A 23,161-nucleotide genomic window follows, 5' to 3' on the forward strand; every position below is an offset into this window, starting at 1 on the left:
ACCCTCTTCAGATAATCCACAATGAAAAAACGACAGGGAAATGAAAATAGAGTGAAAAAGGAAAAAAAATAAGAAATTTTGCCAATTCTAACAGGTTGCCAGTTGCCGGTCAGTCATTGACTAGTCGAAAAATCGCAAGGAGAAATTGCCTTCCAGAAACTATGTGTGTCAACATTTATAATGAAACAACTAGATGGGAAAGCTTAATGCACACAGACAAAATTATAGTAACAGACATTCAAAATTTATAGAAATATAATAATATATGAAAGGGGAAAAAACGAATGCATCTTCAAATCCAAGAAAATGAATTACTCCACCCCTAACAGTTTTTACTTGTTTATAAATCAAACTTTAACCTGCTAGCTAAGCTCCTTCTAGTAGTTCACAATCCATTATGCAGGTAACACCCAGCTTCATTGGACATCAGTAAAATCCAATCACACAAAATATCTGTGATAACTGATATCCACCAGTGACAATATATTAGATGGTGCAAGCAAACATTACCTTGGCTTCATTGCTGACTGTTGGCTTGTTGGCGAACTGCACTTCCGTTGCCTTTAGAATAGTATTCTCTTCTAAAATGGTTGCCTGAGACTGGTTATGCCCAAAAGGCTAAAGAAAGGGATAATAAAGGCATGAGTCAAGATTAGGCAATCAAATGAAAAGCAGACACCTCACATCAACAGCTACTCATTCACAATTCAAAACAAAACTATAATTTAAAATTAGGCTGTAAACCTTGAAAATCTTGTCAAGAATGATAAGAATTGGCACACACCATTGGAAAAAAATAAAACATCCAGTTATATTTTGCCAATGACATATTCAATCAAATGTTTAAAGAAACTGTATATACAACCCTTAACTAAAATATGTGTCTTAATGGAAAATGAGGCACTGCAATAGCAGACCATTAGAAAAGAAATGCCATTCGACTTGAGTTTTGAAGCATTCAAATGATTTATTTCCATTAAACGAGGAAAAATTATGAAAAAATGAACATGGATCTATAAAAAAATGAAATAAATAAGCATCCCACAACTACCAATGGGCAATTTCCTACAATAATATTAACTTTAATTATTCAGCAAAATAGTTTGACAATGGCTTGTAGACATTAAGACATGATATTATCCTACATTCTCCATATACAATTATGAATCGATATTTTTGGAAAAATATTATTTGTACTGTAATGTAATGGGCTGGTCTCATAAGTATTTAATTTTAAATTTAAAGCTCAAAAAACATAGATATATATAATGAATTTAATTCTTTAGTTAATAAAAACTAATCACTCACCTTTTTACCATACAGACATTGATAAAATATAACGCCTACACTCCACACGTCCACCTTAGAAGAAATTTTTGGAGGATTTTTCCCAACAACAAAACACTCAGGAGGCAGGTACCTAAAAAATAGATCATAATGTAATAAGTAAACCATTCCAATTTATTCATTTTCATGAACAGAATATCATTTATTCAACCTATGCAAACCAATTGTACCTTTTGAGCAAATTAGTTGTAAAGGATTCAATTCAAACATATGTAAAGCTATATAAAAGAGGTGTGGTGACCGGAAGATACTCTGCGTGGTGGGAAAGGAGGCGTGACGCTACTTTGCCTGCCCAGGGGTGCGTGGGTCCAAGGAGCATTTCCGAGAATTCGGGCCATGCACTAGATTATTCTTCCCCCCTCCCACTGCTACCCCCTTCCTGAACTAGATATACAGGGCAGAAATTCTGTCCCGCGCGGAGAGTTTTAGGAGTACAGCGAGTGTGGTGTGTTAGTGCTTGGCCAGAAAGAGTTCATCGTTCGAGGACTTCTGCGATTCTCCTCTGGGGACTCTTCGGGACCTTGACGCAGGAGCTGCAGAAGACCTCATCGTGTGTAACTCGAACCAGGTATGAGCAAGAACCTCACCATCAGCAATGCCTCTCCCTACTCGCCACCACGTAAGTTTGATACCCCAGACTCCCACCTCCGTGCCCACCAGTCTCAAATACCCCCCCCCCGGACAAGTGTAAAGACAAGTGCAAACACCAATAAAAGCTGAGTATTGGAACTCCCAGAGAGTATTTGATTCGCTCTCCCTTCGGCAACCTTATCCCCTAAGTACCAAGTAGGTAGAAGTCCTCCCGTCACGACATTTTGGTAGCAGTTGTCGTCCCGTTACGACAGAGGCATATATAGGATCAACAAACTTAGATTCTTAGGCATGAAAATTATTGACAGTGTGGATATGCTGCCCAATTTGGAATTTACACATATTTCCTAGAGAGGATTAATTAATTAAGTCCCATATTCAATTTAACTTGTGTAAGTAGAATTTAATATCAGTTGCGAGTCACTTGCAGGAAAAAGAGTGTGTTCACAATTTCTTTAAGAGGGTCAAAGTTCCCCAAATGATTTCCCAAAGTCTACCCCACCGTAAAAACTCAATTGACAATGTAAACATTCTTTAAAAAGCCGAATAATTCAGAGCTTTAATTTAAAACTATACTAACCAATACGTTCCTGCCCCTTGAGATGTTAGGTCCATTCCATGATCAGGATTATAGTTCTCTTCATCCATCACTTTGCTTAGGCCGAAGTCAGTGATTTTGATCTCACCACACACATTCCCTTCTGTTAATAGGATATTCCCTGAAATTCACAATGAAAAAAATAGAATAAGTTTAGCAAATTCACACATTTTTCCAGTTCTCCACAATATTGTACAGGACTTCAATCCATTAGATTGGCGAGATCAAAATTAACAATACATGATGACAAAATCTAGCCATTTTCATCACTAAATTAAAATTATCCCAGGCATGACTTGAGCCAATAACCTCTGATATTTGCTAAAGTGAACCAAGTCTGGCAATTCCACCCAACGAGGACAGAAAATTTCATTAATTAATAAAAAGAATAACTTCACGATCAGTAGCTTCCTTAATTCTTATGGGTCACTACACAATTAAATGCTGTTTCAGTCCCGTCTTGAAAACACCCATCATGGTTACTCTGGTGTTATTTGAATCATCATGAACAGCAGAATATTGAAAAGAGAAATTGAAGACCACCATCTTCAATTCCAGGGTAATTTATTGCTATTGAAGAAGCTTCTGACGATGATTGAAAGTAAATTTTAGTGAAAGAAGTAATTTACAATGATATCACTATAATACACACTCCAATGTCATCCTAAAAGCACTGCATTAACTGATAAGTATAAAACCGTGTAAGACTTCACTTTCAGTGACAAGGTTGCTCAAATAGATGGTGAAATATTTACATTTAATTGCCAGCATTGCTCTCAGCAGCTATGTTTTTTTTAAATCTTTGTTGCTTAATTTTTTTTACCAAAATAATTTTATTTTCTTAAATAAAAGCTGCAAAGTAAAGTATGCTTTCAATTCCCAGTTAAATTTTCAGCAAATTATTATGATTATTATAGATTTTGTAAACATTTTTCATGTCAGAATATCTCTGTAAAATACCCTAGCAATTTTCACATGATATTACACAATTCTGCATGGAACACATAGGGTAAAAATCACTGCATTCTATATAACAATGAAATTTCATGCTGATTATCTGCATTTAGCCGTAAGAACTTACCAGGCTTTAGGTCATAGTGTATAACTGGAGGTTTGATTTCATTGAGGTATTTTAAAGCAGACACCACCTGCATAACAATTGACCTTGCTTCCCGTTCAGGAATTGTCTTGTGCTGAAAATAAATAAGGGTCACATCACAAACATTAGAATTGGTGAATTTTAATCTTTATCAAATAATATGTGCAATAAAAGGTTGTTTCAGTCCCGTCTTGAAAACATCCACCATGGTTTATCTGGTGTTAATTGAATCATCATGAACAGCAGAATATCGATTTAAAAACAAACATTTTAAAAATTCAAGCCAATAAGAGGCATGATAATTTTAGAATCAATGATGATCCACTGCATACCTGTTTGAGATAGAAATCCAAGTCATGGCCATCACAATACTCCAATACTGTACAGAATGAGTTCTGATCGATCTCAAACACATCGTAAAGCTTCACAACCCGAGGATGATCCAAAGATTTATGAATGTTGTATTCCCTAAGGGCATGCCTGAAAAATAAAAAAATAGAGTGTAATAAATATCTTGATAATGTAATGAACAATATATGCAGCTACTTTGGACAACCAAATCAGGATTCATGCCAACTTTGCATTTTCATTATTTCTGACTTTTCCATGGCTTCCGGTACGAATGTTTTAAATTTCCTTGACTTAACACGTTGCGTACGGATGGCGAGAATTCTCGTCATTTTTTCCCCGAACATTCCGGATGGATGACTAAGATTCTCGTCATTTAGGCACGTCAACCTAAACAATTTTAAAGCATACGATGCGTATTCGCTTGCGATACGCTTTAAAATTGTTTAGGTTGACGTGCCTAAATGACGAGAATCTTCGTCATCCGTCCAGGACGTTCGGGAAAAAAATGACGAGAATTCTCGCCATCCGTACGCAACGTGTTAACATCAATGGCAAAGCCATTGCACATAGGGATTAATGGAAAATATTGGAAAGGTGCATTGCGACCATCTTTTTGTAAGACCCCTTTATGATACCCTAACCATAACCAATATCCCAGTCTTCCAGTACCATTGTTTATTTCCCTGACATGTCCCAGACCGTAATGACCCTTGCAAAAGTCTTTGAATCATATCAATGCTTTGATTAAAACTATTTGAAAATCTCGATCAAGGAAAATCAATGCAACGGATTCTTTGCTCTGTTTGGAAAGGATTACAAATTCAACCAGTGGCGCCGACTCCATGGGGCCTGAGGGGGCCTGAGCCCCCTCAAAGATTCGTTTGGGGGGGCGGAGCCCCCTAAATAATTCAAGAAAATAATTATGTTATATTATGCTTTGTGAAATCACAAAAATATATTGGTAATTTTTATTTCCCATGTTTGACGATAGTTACCTTTTAAAATAAATTCAACAATGTGTTAAAACAAATAATTATAAGGTTAAGCAGGTTAACTGAATCAGGTGGTGTGAATCATGATAGTGTTTCGGTGCTACGACACACTTTGAATTTAACCTCTTCCCGGGGCAAGACCTCGGATATGGGCCCCCCCAATATTTTTTATAAGTCGGCGCCCCTGAATTCAACAAACAAGATTTCATTACATGGACATATAAAAATAGGGAAAGAGAGATATTAAAGCCTTACAGTGACCAGCACTTTAACCAGCAAACAGAATACATAACAGAACTAGCCATTATGAACATGAAATGAGTACGGGTCATTTGAACAGTTTTCTTTTTAATCCTTACTTTGTAGAAATGCTAAATGCATCTGTGGACTTCACAAAAAACTAACTCACTTGATGCCCATTTGATACTTGCAATTGCATATGCTAACTGAAGTCAAAATACTAACAAACTGAAAAGCACATCAAAGAGCCAAAAAGCAGGCTATTATAAATTAAAAATTCATACACTGATTCAATATACACTAATTTTACTTTAGAACAGAAATATATACTATTTTGGTGTCCTACTGTTGACTGCAGTTTACATAAGAAAATTTTAAGGGGGGGTAACTGAAATGAAAATTCAAGGAGAAATCTTTTTTGCAAGAAAAGGAACAAATATGCACTTCATAAAAAATCTGAAAATATACTCTCATTTAATATTATAAGCATGCAGCACAAGGCAACTTGTTATTGATGCCATTAATGCAAGAAGTTTGTTTTTAACCCTCTCCCAATTACAGACTAAATTTTCATCTTTCTAGTGAAAAGAAAAACATGGATTAATTCAAAGCATATAGTCTGACCTAACATAATTAAGTGGTTAACTTTGGAATATACTCTTTAACTTTGAATGATTAATTAATTGCAGGAAAAATTGATACTTTAAGAAATTACATTATAACTCAACAACAATAAATATGAATGCTTTAGTTCATCCAACGAGCAATGCACATAAGGAAAAGGGTTGATGTCTGACAGAATTGATTAACTTTAAAATCTTAGTTCGAGAGATAAAATATAAAACACTAAGAGGCCTATTACGAACGGCTCACCGCATGCGGTGAGATACCGCCTGCGGTATCATACCGCCCCCAAGCGCGTTTACCGCCCCCGAGCGATTACGAGTGGCCACCGGTCGGTATCATACCACGGCTTAGGGGTCGGTATGATACCACGGCCAGCTACCCCGGTGGTGAGATACCGACCCCCTAATGGCGGACGTCTGTTTACATTTTTCGGGTCGAGCTGGCGTTTTTAAAACAAAATATCCGACGATAGAAACTCGGAAGCTATCATATTTTGTGTTATTTATAATATTAATGTTTGAGTAAGCGTATAAAATATAAAACTGGAGCCGACTGGAGCAGTTGAACAAAAAATTTATAATACCCATATAACAACGTTGTAGCCGTCTTGAGCCACGGCCGTAGGAGATGGATACGTTGATTGTAAGTTGACCCTCATTCATTTATTTAATTAGAACAATTTGGATGTTTTTTAATGTCCGCTATGTTTATGTATGCAAAACAATCTTCCATTTCTTCATAGGTGCCGGAAAATTCGTCGTTAAGGACTGCCTGTGCTTGTATTGTATGGTGAATACAGCTGTTGCTCGCCGCTTGGAGATTTCTACGAACATCTTTTGTGGCAAAATATTATTTTTTCAATGTGACAACTTCTTGTATTGCAAGGTGAATACTACTTTTGCTCGCTGCTTGGAGATTTCTACGAACATCTTCTGTGCCAAAGTAGTGTTATTTTCAACGTTATAACTGCTTGAATTGTGAGGTGAATGTAACTTTTGCTCGCTGCTTGGAGATTTCTACGAACATCTTTTGTTTCAAAATAGTGTTATTTTCAATGTGACCACTACCGTTAATCACAGTACCAGTGGTTGTAATGCGCAAAGTTTGACGAGGTTGACAAACATCTGCCAAGAGCTGTAGTTATCACTGTTCCATTGTGGTTGGTTTTTAAACAGTGGTTTACGCTATCGAGAAGTGTCTGATAGTAATGTAAAGATTGTCAGTGGCGTTTATACCTTCGTCATTCACCGCAGAGATAACATTTCACGATCAAGCTATCAAGTTCAAAGCCATGTGTGAAATTTGTTTATACTAGTATATCAATTTCGTACCAAGGAGTTGTAGTGAGAAAAGTCACCTGTGCCACTTGCGTAGGATAATGTGAGGCTTAAAATCAGTGATTAAATAGTTGTTTTCATCATAGCGAGCTCTTGATTGTAATGTTTACGTGATGAATATAAGAATGGTAGTGACTTCCAGTTTTTGTTGATCGTATTTGCCTATTTACCATTATTTATGATGGTGTGAGCTTGTATCGATTGTGGATTTTACCTGAAACATTGAAATAAGTTGTAGCCTGTGTGTGTGATTGCCGCGGAACCGATTCGCGATCTCACATGTTTATTGTGGGCAGACTGTTTTGCTGTGGTTGTGTACCCGTGATTAAACCAAAGAAATGGTGAAACTCTGTCACATTATATTGAAATAAAATTTTATTGTAACCAGAAGTGAATATCTTGTGTTTTTTAATTCTCCATTGCTTTTCATAGATAACAGCCAAAAAGTTATTTTTCATTATTTTTAAAAGTGCCTTTCTTGTTCTCTGAATTTGCATTAGGTTTCCAAACCCCGTTACTTACACGAAAGGAATGCAGAGCAAAGGATGTTTTGTCATTTCACAGATGTTGAGTGTCATATTGTCTGTGACTAAGGCTCTCCAGCTAAGTATTCGTGGTGGATTATCATATATTTTTTAAGAATAGGCATTTCGGTCAAAGCTCTAATGGAATTGGTGGTTCACCTTGCCCGTTGGCCCTAAAAGTACTTCTATCTTAATTTTCCGATGGTCTGCCATGCAATTTGTCACTACCTGCGTCTGCTCATACGTGATTTTTTGATCATATCTTCCGCAAGTCACTGCTAATTATTGTTTTATTCAACTTTTTATCCTGTAAATAAGAATTAAGGAGCAAAATTCGTTCATTTGTTAAACTTATAAGGTGAATTGACGAAGGACACATCCTTATTAATCCATAAATACCACTAATTGTCTTTATCGACTGCCAACAACTCTTGCCGAAATATTCGTCTGCTAGGAACAGTTGCCGCGGAATTGGAACACCGCACGCCCTTGCCATTGGCTACAGCATTTTCGGGCTGAAGGAGCTCAGAATTTTTCATACAAACGTCACTTCCGCCGCATCGCTCCTTACCGACCCCCTGACACGTACTCTCCGCCCGGCGGTGACTTGCCGACCGTCCCATTCGTAATCGCAAGGGACGGTATGATACCGTATACCGAACGAAAACTCCGCCCGGCGGTAGCGTACCGCCCGCTCGTTCGTAATAGGCCCCTAAGACTATGTAAATAACAGTACTCACTTTATGTAATTTGCTTTCTTGTCTTCTTTCCAATCCTTGTTTAACTGATGTACTTTACATGCTACGTAACGCTGCTCCTTCAAATCAAATGCCTGAAATAGATGAATCATAGGGATATTATTTCAGCATCTATGATACCCAACACTGGCATAAATAATATCTATAAATCACCATTCAACTATTGTTTGCGTAAATCAGGATTTGAATTGAGTTTTGCATGGTCTCCTTTCTCTTCTATTGAAAGATATTTTACAAAATTAATAACTTTCAGATAAAAATGATGAAAAATGGAATCTTGGTAAAGGTGAAACATTTCCATCCTTAAAATAGACTTACTTTATGAACTTCACTAAAACCACCTTTCCCCAGCAACATCAGCAACAAATACCTTTCATTCAATACAGGATGATTATTAAACCTAAAAAAAAAAGAGAAGAATCATTAGCATGACAAACAAACTTAAAGAAGACAACTGATTAAAAATGGTAAAGAAGTGAACAAACCTAGACTGATCCTCATTGTGTATCCGTTTTAATTCCCTGATGTGTAAATTTCTTTCCCTTTCCAACTTCTCCATTTCCAATTGGAGGTCGGCATCCTCTTTCTTCAATGCATTTTGCCTGAGCTGGAAAGACAATAAAAAAACATGAGCATTTCCTCTCAAACTCTGGTTATTTCTTATAATAAATAGCTACTTCAGTAACTTAATGAGTCTCAGTGTTTCAATCTCCAACAAAATACTAGTACATAAGGAAAAAATTGAATGAAATAATCTTTAGGGTTGGTGAGATTAGTGAGGATGGTATGTACACTGCTGATATTGAACTAATGGTTATCAAATAACATGTGTATTGAAAGGCTGTTTCAGTCCCGTCTTGAAAACATCCACCATGGTTTATCTGGTGTTAATTGCATCATCATGAACAGCAAAATATCAATTTAAAAATAAACATTTTTAAAATACACAAGTTAGTGGTATGTAAACCTAAATGTAGACTTGGAAAAGATCATCAACATTATGAATAGACAAACAGGATCAAAATCATGTTAACAAAATGACAAATCGGAATTACAATAAAATGTAATTGTAATATTATCATGATTTATTGAATGTGTCTCCTGAAATTAATTCCTGAGTTTGGCCCGGCCTGAAAATGATAAACCCATCAAAACACAGTGAGCAGAGTACAAGGGGGCCAACCAAGTCACAGAAAAATATCTTTGACCATTACTCTCACTAGCTCTAAAGTCTCAAACCACTAGCTAGAATAATATCTCACAATATATAGAATATCCCATGAATACCACTCAAGCAGTATATATAATGAATACAGCATCGACTGACAGACATTGAGACTAAAAATCTTAAGATAAGAAGGGTCCAGACACTAACCTTTAAAATTTCATCAGCCTCATAGTATTCCTGCCAAGAGAATTCCCGAATGGCATCTGGTTTTAGGAAAGTGGCCGATGAATCCGTGCCATTGTGGAGTGCCGCAGCGGCTGCAGCTGCCGCCGCTGCAGCTGCACTGCCCTGGTTACTAGAATTGCGCTTCCGTCCTGTTTCACTGTTTGAAGGCCTCTTCTTCAGGAGCAACTTCTTCTGCCTGTCTATCTCCTCCCTTTCTGCTGTTATCTCTTCTTGCCGCCTGTATCACAATCAAACAGAAATTAAGAGTTAACTTTGAATACACCTTGCTCTATTAGAGGACCTTCAAATACAAAGTATTTATTAAAAAAAATGAGTTGAAGAAATCTAATTATTTTTTTATTAATTTAACCCAGTATATGCAAATATTCCTCACAGCATCACAAGATAATGAGTGTGCAATAAACACCCACCAATTTTGGGGAAAAGTAAGTCATAGACCATAAATCTCATTCACTCTGAAAAATACACAGTATCTCTAATAGTAGAACATTTCATAAACACCACTAAAGCAGCATACATATTTAAAATAGCAAAGACTGACAGACATTGAGATGATTTAAAACACATGGTTGAAAACAAGATGGACACAGATCTTCACTAATTTCAAAGGGACATTGGAAAATTTTTGTTTCCCCCAAAGACTCTTAACATCTTTGTTATAATTAAATGACTTTACAACAATAATGTTTAATTTAATTTAATTCTTAATTTCTGGTTAAAACCTGTTTAATAAAGAAATAGAATATTTTCCTTAGCCAGCCAAATTGTCAGCAAATTATTTTGAACATGTAATATTGGTTTTATAAATATTTTTCGTTAAGTTAGCAGTTTCGGGAAAATTAACCTGCAAATTTTCAAATGAAATTACACAATTTTGCATGACACAGAAACAGTTAACAAAATGTTAACAAAACTATAAAGATAAGAAAATATATAAGCAAGAAATCAGTGATTATTGAAGTAAAAGAAGGGTCATAATTTGGCATTTTTTTTAAACCTTTAAACCAAAAGAAACAAATATGTATCTAGCTTTAATTGCCAGGAATTGGAATTTTTATCCATCGCCAACAGCAAGATAAAACTTGGAACAGGGCATTGAAGTATGTAACGTTGAAAGCGTTAACACAGAATAATTTTTAGGGAGACAGTGTGGAATAGATAGCAGAGATATTAATGCCCAAAGAATCAAGAGTAAATTTAGTTCAAAACGGAATTTTTGAACAAATTTTCTTTAAATCCAAGAAAATTGATGTGTGAATAAAATGTAAATTAAATAAAATTATTTTTTCCAAGCAAATAATTTTAAAAACTAATGTGGCGCTTTATAATTTTCTTGAAATTTTGGTTTCATAACCTTTTCTGTGTTACAACTTGAGCGATAATGGCTTGCCCCCTTTTGTTTAGATCCTGGGTATGCCCTTGCCCAGAATTTTAAATATTTAGAAGTATTGCCTGTGATGCAAGGACAAACATGGAAAGAAAAGAAAGAGTGGGAGAATGACACTGGGGTAGAAAGTACCACGTGCAATCCAATGGAAGAACTTCATCTCGCAAAACATGCGACAATGCATGTGATAATGGGCCATGGCAACACAGTGATTCATTCAAGAATTAGGCAGATGCAGGATTGCATAAAACAACGTCACAAGATTCAAGCACTGTAAAACTATTCATGCAAGGAATCAAAGACCAAATGGTTATTTAGTTAAGAATGAAATTAATATGTTCATATATGAAGGAGCCCTTTGAATATCACTGATTTTTTCTTCCTTGAGAGGACTAAAGAATGATTAGAATAAACTTAAACTGATATCAATGAGATTTGTCCATCAATACTCTTCACTAACCTCGTTAATTCCTGAAAGGCATGCCCATCCGTCCAGTTCTCCTGAAAAGTGGCCCCAACTCGCTGTGTCACAAACTGTCCTAACCGTAAACGATTCTGCATGCATCTTTGCCTCGCTTCCTTCTTTTCTATGTTCGACTTCTCCTTGAGAAGTTTCTTCACTACATCTATACACTTGTTTATGTGGCTCTTGTGTTGATCCATGGCCTTCTGTTGTGCCTGGAGCTGATGCCGTAACTCATCAGCTTGCTGTAAGGGTAAGATTAAAAAGAAATCAATCAGCCACATGTTTATAAATATGTCATAAAGATAATTTGCAGCAGCACCCGACAAAGCCTTTATCTTGCGTCTTAAGCTGGTGATACTTCACTCACTCCCAGTGATTCAAACAGAGGGTTTGTTTGGATGGGTGACGGTAGAGCTCACCTCAGACTTAGCCACAGATGTGCAATAATCACAAATTCCAGGTATGGGCCAGTTCCTTTCCCTGGGGCAAATGGCACTTAGAGAATTTCTTTAGGGGTGCCTGAAGGTTACACCTGGGTAATGAGCCCAGGGCCCTTTTGATCAGTAGCCAAATAATCTGCCCACTAGGCTACCATGTTCCCTTTATTTTTTGCTCATGGTAGATAATTTTAATTTCAAGTCATAGAAATGTCTCTTGAATTTTTACTTCGTCTCCTTCAATTCAACTGTGATACAGAAGCAGTTGGATACCTTGAAATATAAATGCAGAGATAGAAGTAAAAGCTTACCCTTTGGAGTTCATCAATCTTATTATTCCGCATTTCTAAATCTGATGAGGCCTGGGTCTCAAATTCTTGTATCCTCTGACAGGTTAATTCAGTCTGAAAAAGGTTAAGAGAATTATTTTTAATGAGAATTCATGTAATAAAACCACCAAAGGATAAGTTCACAGTCACTTAGGCACATCTTAAATGAAATATAAACCTGTTCACTTTACATTGACAACAGAAAATCATTTAACCTAACATTATGGTAAGTGGATGTGTTCATTTGGTATGACTAACTTCAGTTTTGGTACTTGGATTTGGTTATTAAGTGATGGATACATCAATGTAGACTCATTCAGCAATATTGTAATAATCTAAACAGCTAATATTTCCACAAGAACAACTTATCCAAGTGGATTGAACACTCGCAACAAATAACTTATCTTTCTCTTATTTTCCCTAATTTAACATACCTGAATAAAATTTGTTATTTATGATTCAGAGACATGCTACCACATCATAAAGAAGAGGAAAAAGGTACTTGAAAAGAGGGAATGCATATTTTCATCTACCATAACTCAGAAGTCTTTCAATTAGTCAAAGGTACATTTTACTAGGATCATGAAGCCTTTTTATTAATGGCATAATCATGTTTTTGAATACAAAAAACATTTGTTCTTAAAACATTTATACCCAACTAACAATGGGGTAAATAAACTGGCAGAATTAAAGAGTTAAAATTAAATTCAGTTCCTAAAAGTTGTACGAAAGACAGAAAAAGTAAGGGTAAGTCCCTCAATATCACTGAATTGGAAAACGTCTCTGATAGATTCTTGAAACATAACAACTGCTAAATATATTCATCAAAGCCCAACATCATCCCCCACAAGATGAGAGGGAGACAAAATGAAAAGCCTATTGGATTCACTGGTACAAATACAAATTATATTATAAATGCTGACAACAGTATATCCCCCTTGGTACACAAATGACCACAATGCCTAAAGGTTATTATGAGATTCCCAATAGCTTGTTCATTCCCAATTCCAAAGTGTTTGACTTATTTCGAACAGGTGAATGTGGGTACAGCATTTGGAATTGTATATTTTTATTAATAATTTAAAATCATCTTCAAGAAGACTACAATATTACACTCATATTGGACTTCAAATAGAAATTGAAAATTTAGGTAGCACTTCAATTAACATGGTTTTAGTCACATTGTTCTATATAACTAAAATGAGGTATTTCTGAACCATTATTTTGGTCACCATGAATAAATAATGAATCATAAATTTTGCAATTCAAAGACAACTGTTGGTCACCACGGTGGTGCCTCTGAGTGTAAGGCTTCACTGAGTTTATTTACATCCACATAATAATAAACTTTATACCATATAAGCATCTCATATAATGGTAAGTTTTTATCTAAGATAAGATTAAGTTCCAATAGACAATGAAACAACAAGGCTTGTATCACTGATTAGGGAGAAACCATGGCGCATCAATTTCAATTTATGCAATGAACTATGTAATTATTTTCCATTACAATATATGAATTGGGAATTTTCAAACTATGAGAGTAGATAATAGGAATAGCAGAATTGGTAAGGGAGTACGGTAAGATCTTCTAATACCACTAAATATTTCTACCGATAAAGCTGGGAGCTCCAGGAGATCAGCAGAATAGAAATAGAATACATATACCCTTATAGACCTAATATGAGTCAAATTGATAGCAACACAGAGCATTACTGCCAAGATAAAAATATTGATAAAATTCTGTGGTAGAAGGTAGTCAACAAAGTCAGGGAGCAACTGGCCAGATAAAGTGATGAAAATAAACAAAATAAGGAATATGAAAAAATGAAAATATACTAATAAGGAAAATGAAACATGATCAGGTCAGAGTATTGAGGAAGAGATGAGAGCACTTTAGATATAACCAGAGGGATATTAGTCATCAAGTTTATTGAACCAGGAGGAAATAAATATCAAACACTAATTACCATACCAGAGGTTAATTATTTCAACACTGAATAAGAAAATAAAAATCACTCCAGCTGACACAATAACCGATGAAGATAATTTATCCAGTGCTACAATGAGTTTCATTTAGCTCATTCTAAAGATCATAGTTTGCCATGATTTCAGTCAAATTCATATAAAACAACTATGCAAGATTTTCAATCTTGTGGTAAATGCACATGATATAAAAATAAGCAGATCTTATGATTCCTACATTCAATTAATGAAAACTCTTAAAAATGATAAGGTGATCAAAATTTGGTCACCCATGATTTACAACAAAGCAAACAACATGCTCCTCAATATTTCAGCTCTTCCTTCTTCCCTGAGTGGGAAAAAAATGACCCTGTTCAGGACATTCAAAAACCAATGCTCCTAAGTCACTTTTGTTTTATATACCACCAAATCTGTTAATGATATTAAAATAATAATTAGATATGCATACCGAGATATTATGATGCTAACTATGGAGGATAAAAATGTAAACTAATGGACTACAAGTAAAGAGAGACTCCGATGTCACAACATTATCCAAGATATCACAAACACTCATGGCCACATTGTTAGCAAAGTAACTATATACAGTTCTGGTTACACGACACATCAACATGTAAAAGATTGTGTGGGAATGTGTGAATGATTTTGGTGGACCAGAACAGAAAATGTACTGGTGAATGAACCAAATTAAAACAGCCTCTACTTTCTGTTCATTCATTCGCACAAATACGAAGGTTACATGGTTCCTTTAGGTGTACATAATCACCTTCATGAATTTAAAATAGCAACCCTTTGGCTGCAGTAGATCATGATTTTAGCTACCTGCCTGAGCGGTAGAGAAATAAATATTTTGCCCTCCAGCCTCACAAGGAGTGAATCAATATGATCTGGGGCAACCCTTCTTTCTTTCTTCCCTAGGGATGGGCCTACATTTGCACCCCCTTCTGTGAGGAATGGCCGGGAAGAGTTAAGCCACATTAGCGTTCCATACAGTGAGGAAAAGTGCACTTGGGCTTTACCCAGGCAGCAATAAAAATTTTGGGTAATTGTTGTGGGTAGTAAAGCAATGGTCAAACATTAAAAAAAAATGTTCCTTAAGTCTAAGGGTTTGCATATGTTAATATATGGTGTAACCTGGGCTTGAACTAATTTTGGTGAAAATACAAAAGCTCGCACAAAAAATGATTTTTTTAACACTAAATACTTCCTAATGCTAATGACACCCTCTTTACACAGGACTCGACAATCAAGATAACTTCCTTTAGTCACCCCTTACCTGCACTAGTTTGCTGACCATGGTGGGATGAGGCCGCGGAGGATGCATTAAGGAAGAAAACTCGGGAGGTACCACAGACTGCACTCCAGTGGGCATGCCACCAATGACAGGAGGGCCACCCGGTTGCGGAGTACCCATGATGGCCTGTGGACTCGGGGGATACTGGACCCCCAGAAGGAAGGTACATAAAGGTGAGGAGGGCAAACATTGGACGTTAGCGCCTCAAGCCAACCATGGGCCTTTATGACTGCCCACTAAGCAAGTGGGCCAAAACAAGGAATAGGGGTGAAATGACCACAGAATTCATAAAAAAACTAAATTCAAAAGCCGAGTGAATAGAAGAGAACAATGAGAAAATTCTCAAATTCATCAGAGAAATGCATAAGAAAAAACTAATCCACACTCAGCAAATTTCAGATAAAAGCTTCAATTCACATTAAAGGATGTGGTCAGGGAGTTAATTGAGTGCAAAGGTTTATAGGCGCAGAATGAAGGAAATTTTAAATGTAGTTAAAAGCCAGACAACAACCAGAATGAATACAATGTTATACACATAAAATTCTTTCCAAAATATTGCACGTCAATAGATGACTTTCCCCCAATTACATGAAAACCAGCCCTGTCTTGATGACAGTGCTGACAATGCAGAATACTCGAGCAAATTTTAAGGGAACACAAATTTAGTCCCAGAATGAGCTTACAAAAATTAATTCACACCATTAAATGCCACTAGATCCACAAAGGGCTAAATAAATGACTTTTTCACGGGCTAACCCAAGCCCTCAGGAATGCTTCCAGTACCTCTTAGGCAGCAGGAGGAGGTGTAGGGGGAGATTCATGCGCAGAGTGCTTTCCAGTTAAGTTTACATAAGAAGCTTAATGTGGGCACAAACAACCACTGCATTATATGAGGAAGGCAATGAAAATGCTAATGCATTGTAGCATTAATGATGCTGAAGCTCACACTGCTGCCACAAAGTATGGTGAACAATTAAGCACCAAGAATCCAGTTAGTGTGCTAGAGGGTTATTAGATGAGCATGGTTCATCTGACAATGTACAATGAGAAAATGATGAATAAGACCATTTCGATGGATGAAATTTTGAGTGTGTAAATTATGACATAATAAAGATGTGATAAGTAAATACACAGAGCATTACAGAAAATGATTCTTGGCAAAATGGGATTTTTACAAAATTGGGCCTCCCGTGAGAAAATTAATTTCACCTCAATGACCTCAAGAAACTCATGATGATTTAGCAAACCAAATGAATCCAAGCATTCAAAAGATATCCACAATCCTTGACACAGGAGGAGAAAATGTGTGGTTCTAAAAGAGAGTACTCTCAGTGGCTAAAACAAATGTAGCTTAGCTCTAAAATACCATAGGTTGTAAAAGGAAATATCTGAAGTGAGACTATTTTGGAAAGTTATGAAAAAGAAAGTAAAAAAAAAAGATGGCTAAAAAAGCTATGCCATTCCAATTCTCACAGCAAACTCATACTGCAAGAGGGGGCTGCCAACAGTGGGCTTAGGTTCCATAATGGATGAAGTGCATACATCTGAGTGATTTGCTGCCACAAATTAGCTTATACAGAAGAGTAACAAAAATTTCATGCTACTTGGAATAACGGAAGCATTTGCCTTCACAAGGCTCCAAGGTGAAAGGGTTGCCAATACCTTGCAGAGTGGAGTGAAAGTAATAGTGCCTAATAACTCAGTTCTATAGTCTTTTTTTAACGGTGAGTTGACTAATGTGTATTCATAGCGGAGGTAAAAAATATGTCAGTAAGACCATTAGATAATTGAAAGCAAACCTTGCGAGAGACAACACAATGAGGAGAAAAAGCTCCCTAAATAGCATCAACAAATTCAAGAAACTGGTATTTCCATTTGATACCCGGCCATTATCCGTTCATTTTAAAAACTAACTTAGTTGCTTGAAAATCCAACTATTGGATATCTGAATAAGTGCACTGATGTGAAAGACTTTGTAACAGAACTGCACATTATATTTAATTTTGAAAGGTTTAAAAGAGGACTGGTAAACCTTCAAAAGGCATGAATCAAATTATTACTGCAGCATTGACCCTGAACGTGACAACAACTATACCTGGAAGCATTTGGCAAGTATCAATTGACGTTGGGAAATTATTTAAAAAGAGAAGTCAAACAATGTTTCAAAATAAACCTTTTCAACGAACTTGCGACCCAAAAAAACCACAGCAAAATTGGGAATCCCAAAGAGCGAACACTGCATTGTGAGACATGGGTCGTGGGCGGGGAGGGGGGAACTCGTGCAAATCAAATAAAGAGCATTAAAAAAAGAGCAAAGAAGAGGAAGCTATTCCCCTCCCACCCTCCTCCAAACCTTTAAGGCACTCACCATTGCAGTGAAACTCTGACTCTGAGGGGATGGGCTTTTCGCACCACCACTCCCATGCCGAATCGGACTGTTCCCAGAGTGTTTGGAAAAATAGTCATTTATTTTTTTCCCGTCGTTCCGGGATCCCTTCCCACCTCCCACCCCACCCAAGCCCCCGACCGTCCCACTGCCCCCTCCCGCAACCCCAACCCCAACCACACCACCCCCCACATCTTCTACCTTCCGTTTTCTCTTCCTTTCCGTCGGTGTCCGAGGAAGTTTCTCTGGAGTGTTGTTGTCATCTTTGTCACTGTGTGAAGACCCTGCAAAGGAAAGAGAAGAATGTCATCAGTTAATATTGTTCCCACCATTTTCGCACCATCAGTCAACCACTTCACATTTTGAATGAACTGCATATACATACACCAAGAACAAAGATAACAAGAATTTCAATACAATTAACAGGGCTCACTATCTCAGTGAAAAGAATTGCTAAATACCATGATGATTTCCAATTTCATTGGTTAATCTTGGCCATGGTCCACTTAACATGATAAGTGCCACACCAGTCGTAGTGAATATCAATTAAAGTTCCTATGATACTCCTTGCTTGTCATTATGACAATCTCAGTGGATTTTTGCCACCATGGGTGATCTGGACCAATTTTATACGCATGGATAATGAGAGCAGTACTTCAAAACAGGGAAAAATTAATTTTGGATTCATTTGCAAATTATATTTCTATGTGTCATGGACTAATAACAAGCAGCTGATAACAACTCAAGGCTACACAAGAAACATACACTAAAACATCCTGGTGTACAATATGCTGAATTTGTCAGCATATTCTAAGATAAGGAAGAACTTGTGCAGCCATAATAAGACATTATTCATTTAAGCATTGAAGTTGAAGAAAAATAGACCAAAACTAATGATTTCCCCAAGTCTTGCAAAATATAGTCATGCAGTATTGTCCCTAAAAATGAAGACATCTCTTATTGACAGCAAATAATGGCCCTTCATCTTGAAAACAGCCTGCATTGCTTCATTTATGAAAGACTAGCTACATTATTTAAAATGCCTGGTGACATTCCACGATTTTGCACTGATTTTTGAACAATATTATCAACCCAATTAAAAATATGGATTACTAAACTCAATATAGTTCATTTATATTACCAATTCAGAGCTGCACAGACTATTCACACAAAAATGGAAGATCGATGGCTATTATAACTTTTAAGGAGTTATGCCTTGTGCAAAGGTAGTAATGGCAACTAATAGAAAAAAATACAGCAGGAAACGCCAACTAACTTTAAAAAAAAATACCATTTAGGTGGTCCTATGATTTTTAGCTGGAGTGAATGTGATAAGGAAAATCTCCCTGATGATATACGTTTAAGAGCTCTTAATGCTTTGGAGTACGACAAATAGCCCATGCTCCTGGCAAATCATACTCCATGTACTAAGAGGACAGTGAGTTTTGCAACTATTAGCAGCCTTGACAAGTTTATTCTAGCAATAAGACTTGCTTATTTTCAATGCCTCTGTACGTTTCTTTTAGAAATTGACAAACTTAATGTTTTTTTATCATTAGTCATGTTTATTCAACTCATTTTTTCATTCTCTATTACTCAAGCAAAGTATATTTAATCTTTTCCTACAACAGCACCTTTTTCAAACCCTTCTGGTGATGCTGAAAACTGGCACTTGAGCCAATAGTTAGCATATGAATTCAAATCAACCCTTTAGGTAAAACTAAAATCTTGCAATGTATTTTATTTATGCAAATCTTCATGTAATTCATTTTAAATAAATTTCTGGGTGAAAATATAACAATCAGATAAAAAACTGTGTGGTACTGAAACCACTGGAGTCCAGTTAAGTTACAATGAAACAGGATTTAAGGTAAGCCTGGAGCTGTTCCAAATATGGACCAAAATATATGGTAAGTGGCCAGAATCAAAGGTAAGTATACAGACCAAATATATATCAGAAGCAGCTGTCTGCCCTCAAGGCTCAAATGTTACAAATGACATTACAAAGCCATCTTCCGAACTGAATTCATTAAGGTTAAAGGGAAAATAAGGGATGACTGAGTATATAACATTCTACAACATACAAGGGGTTGAAATGAATTTACAAAAAAGGCTACTGGTAAAAGAAATTTTGAGTGAAGGAAAACATTGAACATGAAATTCACTCATGCTTGGGAAATAAATTGTCTTTGTTTATTTCAAGGGTGAGTCGTAGAGTCATGGAAGCTCGGCTACAGGCCTTTTTGGAACTGAGAGTAAGAGGTAATAGTGGAGGTAATACTTATGAGCAAGGTGCATGACCAACAGTACAACTTTAACACTCAATGAGAGCAGATAGGATTTGATGAAGAGACGTTATACAACATTTCATCACAGAGAGATCACTGGGGAAGTAAATACATGAAGCTACAACCTTTGTAAATGGGTGCAAGCACAAGAACTCATTGGCTAAGCTGCATTACATAGAAGAAAAATAAGAGTGGATGTGTATGAGCGATAGGAAAGGACTGATGCTGATGGAAGAAGTGTACCAAAGAAGTGTTAGTAGAAACAATAAGATGGAACATAAAATTGAGCGGGGATATATCAAGCATAATGGAGGAGGAGGAAGAATTGGCTCAACTGGGAATAAGATTGAAAGAAATTTGAAAGACATCATCTTTGGCCATGCCAAAATAAACATTCATACTTAAGGAAAGGTTCTATGGGTTCTACCAGTGAGTACCACTAGGTTCAATGAGCTCCAGAAATATGTATGTTACCCGGCAACATAGATGGAAACATCTCAGATATTGCAGACAAAATATGTTGCATATGACTCGCAACATTTATGCTTTCAAAAGGACTTTTAAGAGCGCAGTATATTTCAGAATGCAGATAATACTTGAAGCCAACCAACCAACAGAGTGATAAATTATCCAAACATGATAATTACATTTCAGCCGAGGTAAGCATTGGCATATTATATTAAAGAATACTCATAAAAGACACTTGGATTAAAAATTCACAAGCTATAGTCATGAGAAAAACCTCATGCATCCCAAGGAAAAATAAACTAATAAGGGTCAAAAAATTAAAATCAACTTTAGAATGCTTTCAGGAATTTGCATGCTACTCTCAGAAACTTCGAAGCAGATCATAATTTAGAAAGAATTGAACAAAAATGAGAATGACTTCCGAAAGCAATATTTATTGAAGTGGCTATTAGGATGGTGACTATACACTGATGAATACAGGAGGAAGATAATGTTACGTTATACCAATTCCAAATTAGCCTCCGATTTTCAGTGGTGCCGACTCCATTGGGCCTGAGGGGGCCCGAGCCCCGTCAAAAATTCGCTATGGGGTGAGGAAAAAGTGTGTAAGGCTTGTCGATGATTCTGAGTGTCCAGATGTCGAGATTCGAGTTATCAGAGAGCTAATGTTGATCATATGACTCTTATAAAATGCTTAAAAAAATTAAAACTCACTACTTATAAAATTTCCCGGGGCAAGATCCCCGGTTTGGGCCCCCCCAATATTTTTTGTAAGTCGGCATCCCTGCTGATTTTACAGAGATGATCCTCCAGTTTAAAATGATTCATGGTCACTAATGCAATACACCAGTGGATAAAAAATCCAAGGAAAAATTTTTCATTCGTAAAATACCAGTTCTTTGGTTGGCCAAGAGAAAGTACTATTCACTCATTTTGAAATGGAACAGCAAATATCCAGCAATAACAAAAACTCTTATCTGAGAAATGAGTTAATCGGATTCTAGGCATAGTAAAATAAAACTTGAATTGGTTGATAGACTATGGAGTTTAACTAACTTGGAAATGTTTGAATGAGAATCAGAAGGTTTTAAGTTGAACTAATAAGCATTATATTTATAATAAGCTTTATAACAAGCATTCACGAGAGAGAATCATGAAGATATCCAAATGCAAGTCTTAATCTCAGCGATACAGCTAAGCGTAGTGGTGGGGGGTGTTGTATGAATCTTTCGAGATTAATTTTGGCATGCAATGATTCAGAATATTCCTGGCCTAAAACTTGAGCAAGTTCCTAGTTATGTACCGGGATCAACTTCAAAAGAAAAGAGCGTACCCCCAAGAGAATTATTCCTTCCTCAATATAATGGTGTACCAATATATTGAGGAACGAATTGTTTCCCACAGTGAATCTGCACCTCCATGCATACCTGTGCTCATATTGGAATCCTGGCTATGAACCGCTTGTCCCGAGTTCATAGTTCCCTGGGGTGCCATCTGAATTTGAGATGTGGCTGACATCTGGAAAATTACAGAAAGTTGAAATTAATACAAGCATGGTAACATTCTTACCAATATTAAATCAACGTTTAATATTTTGATTGGGGAAGAGATAGTGTACATGCATAAATTGAGTCAGCCCACCAGCACTACAATGGCAATAATTATTCAAGCTTTCAAACCATTCATGCACCAACCAATTAAGCTAACTCATAGAACTTGGCGAACTATGAAATGGTTCAATTAATTTCGACCAAATGCGCCAAATAATACGAGCATCAAAAACTGCACAAAATCACTAAACCAAAGGCATTTTCTTATTTAAAGGCAAAGCTTAAAAATCAAACAAAGCTTCGAAACTTATCTAAATTTTCTTTATTAAACAACAAATCAATCACGAAGTAGAGAAATTTTCAGACGAACGTAGACAGCTGCTCGTGCCCCATTACCTTATTTTCACCACAACTAAAACCTTCTTGCATTTCGTTCCCAGACGTCTAGTGGGAATATTGACAAAAATAATCAGAATCACGCTGCGACTCTAGGATCCTCGTGAATCAATTCAAATTGACGTTAATTAATTTTACTGGCTGCTTGCGGCTTTGACGAGTTGTGAAATAACTAGGCTAATAGATAAATATATAAAAATAATTCCTCTGCGTGAAAATGCAAGCGAGAGGGCGAATTGTTTTCCAGAAACTGAGAAGAAATCAAACAAAATTATGCGTCAGTTTAGATCTTTCGC

The 23,161-nt window shown here is 36.4% G+C and overlaps 1 protein-coding gene across 1 annotated transcript in view; it reads right to left on the reverse strand.

Moving 5' to 3' along the window:
* The window catches only part of LOC124158786 (serine/threonine-protein kinase tousled-like 2), a 169,969-nt gene that overhangs the window by 4,403 nt on the left and 142,405 nt on the right, over positions 1-23,161 (reverse strand). Inside the window, exons 4-18 of the mRNA XM_046534103.1 lie at positions 22,347-22,437; positions 18,346-18,447; positions 18,146-18,279; positions 15,760-15,921; positions 12,480-12,572; positions 11,726-11,973; positions 9,840-10,095; positions 8,950-9,071; positions 8,783-8,864; positions 8,447-8,538; positions 3,968-4,115; positions 3,618-3,729; positions 2,519-2,657; positions 1,309-1,420; positions 511-618 (exon numbers count right to left, since the gene is read on the reverse strand). Of these exons, the coding sequence (XP_046390059.1) occupies positions 511-618; positions 1,309-1,420; positions 2,519-2,657; positions 3,618-3,729; positions 3,968-4,115; positions 8,447-8,538; positions 8,783-8,864; positions 8,950-9,071; positions 9,840-10,095; positions 11,726-11,973; positions 12,480-12,572; positions 15,760-15,921; positions 18,146-18,279; positions 18,346-18,447; positions 22,347-22,437 (2,001 nt within the window). The remainder of the gene's footprint in view (positions 1-510; positions 619-1,308; positions 1,421-2,518; positions 2,658-3,617; positions 3,730-3,967; positions 4,116-8,446; positions 8,539-8,782; positions 8,865-8,949; positions 9,072-9,839; positions 10,096-11,725; positions 11,974-12,479; positions 12,573-15,759; positions 15,922-18,145; positions 18,280-18,345; positions 18,448-22,346; positions 22,438-23,161) is intronic.

Source organism: Ischnura elegans, chromosome 5 (assembly GCF_921293095.1).
Source record: "Ischnura elegans chromosome 5, ioIscEleg1.1, whole genome shotgun sequence".
Taxonomy (NCBI): Eukaryota; Metazoa; Arthropoda; class Insecta; order Odonata; family Coenagrionidae; genus Ischnura; species Ischnura elegans.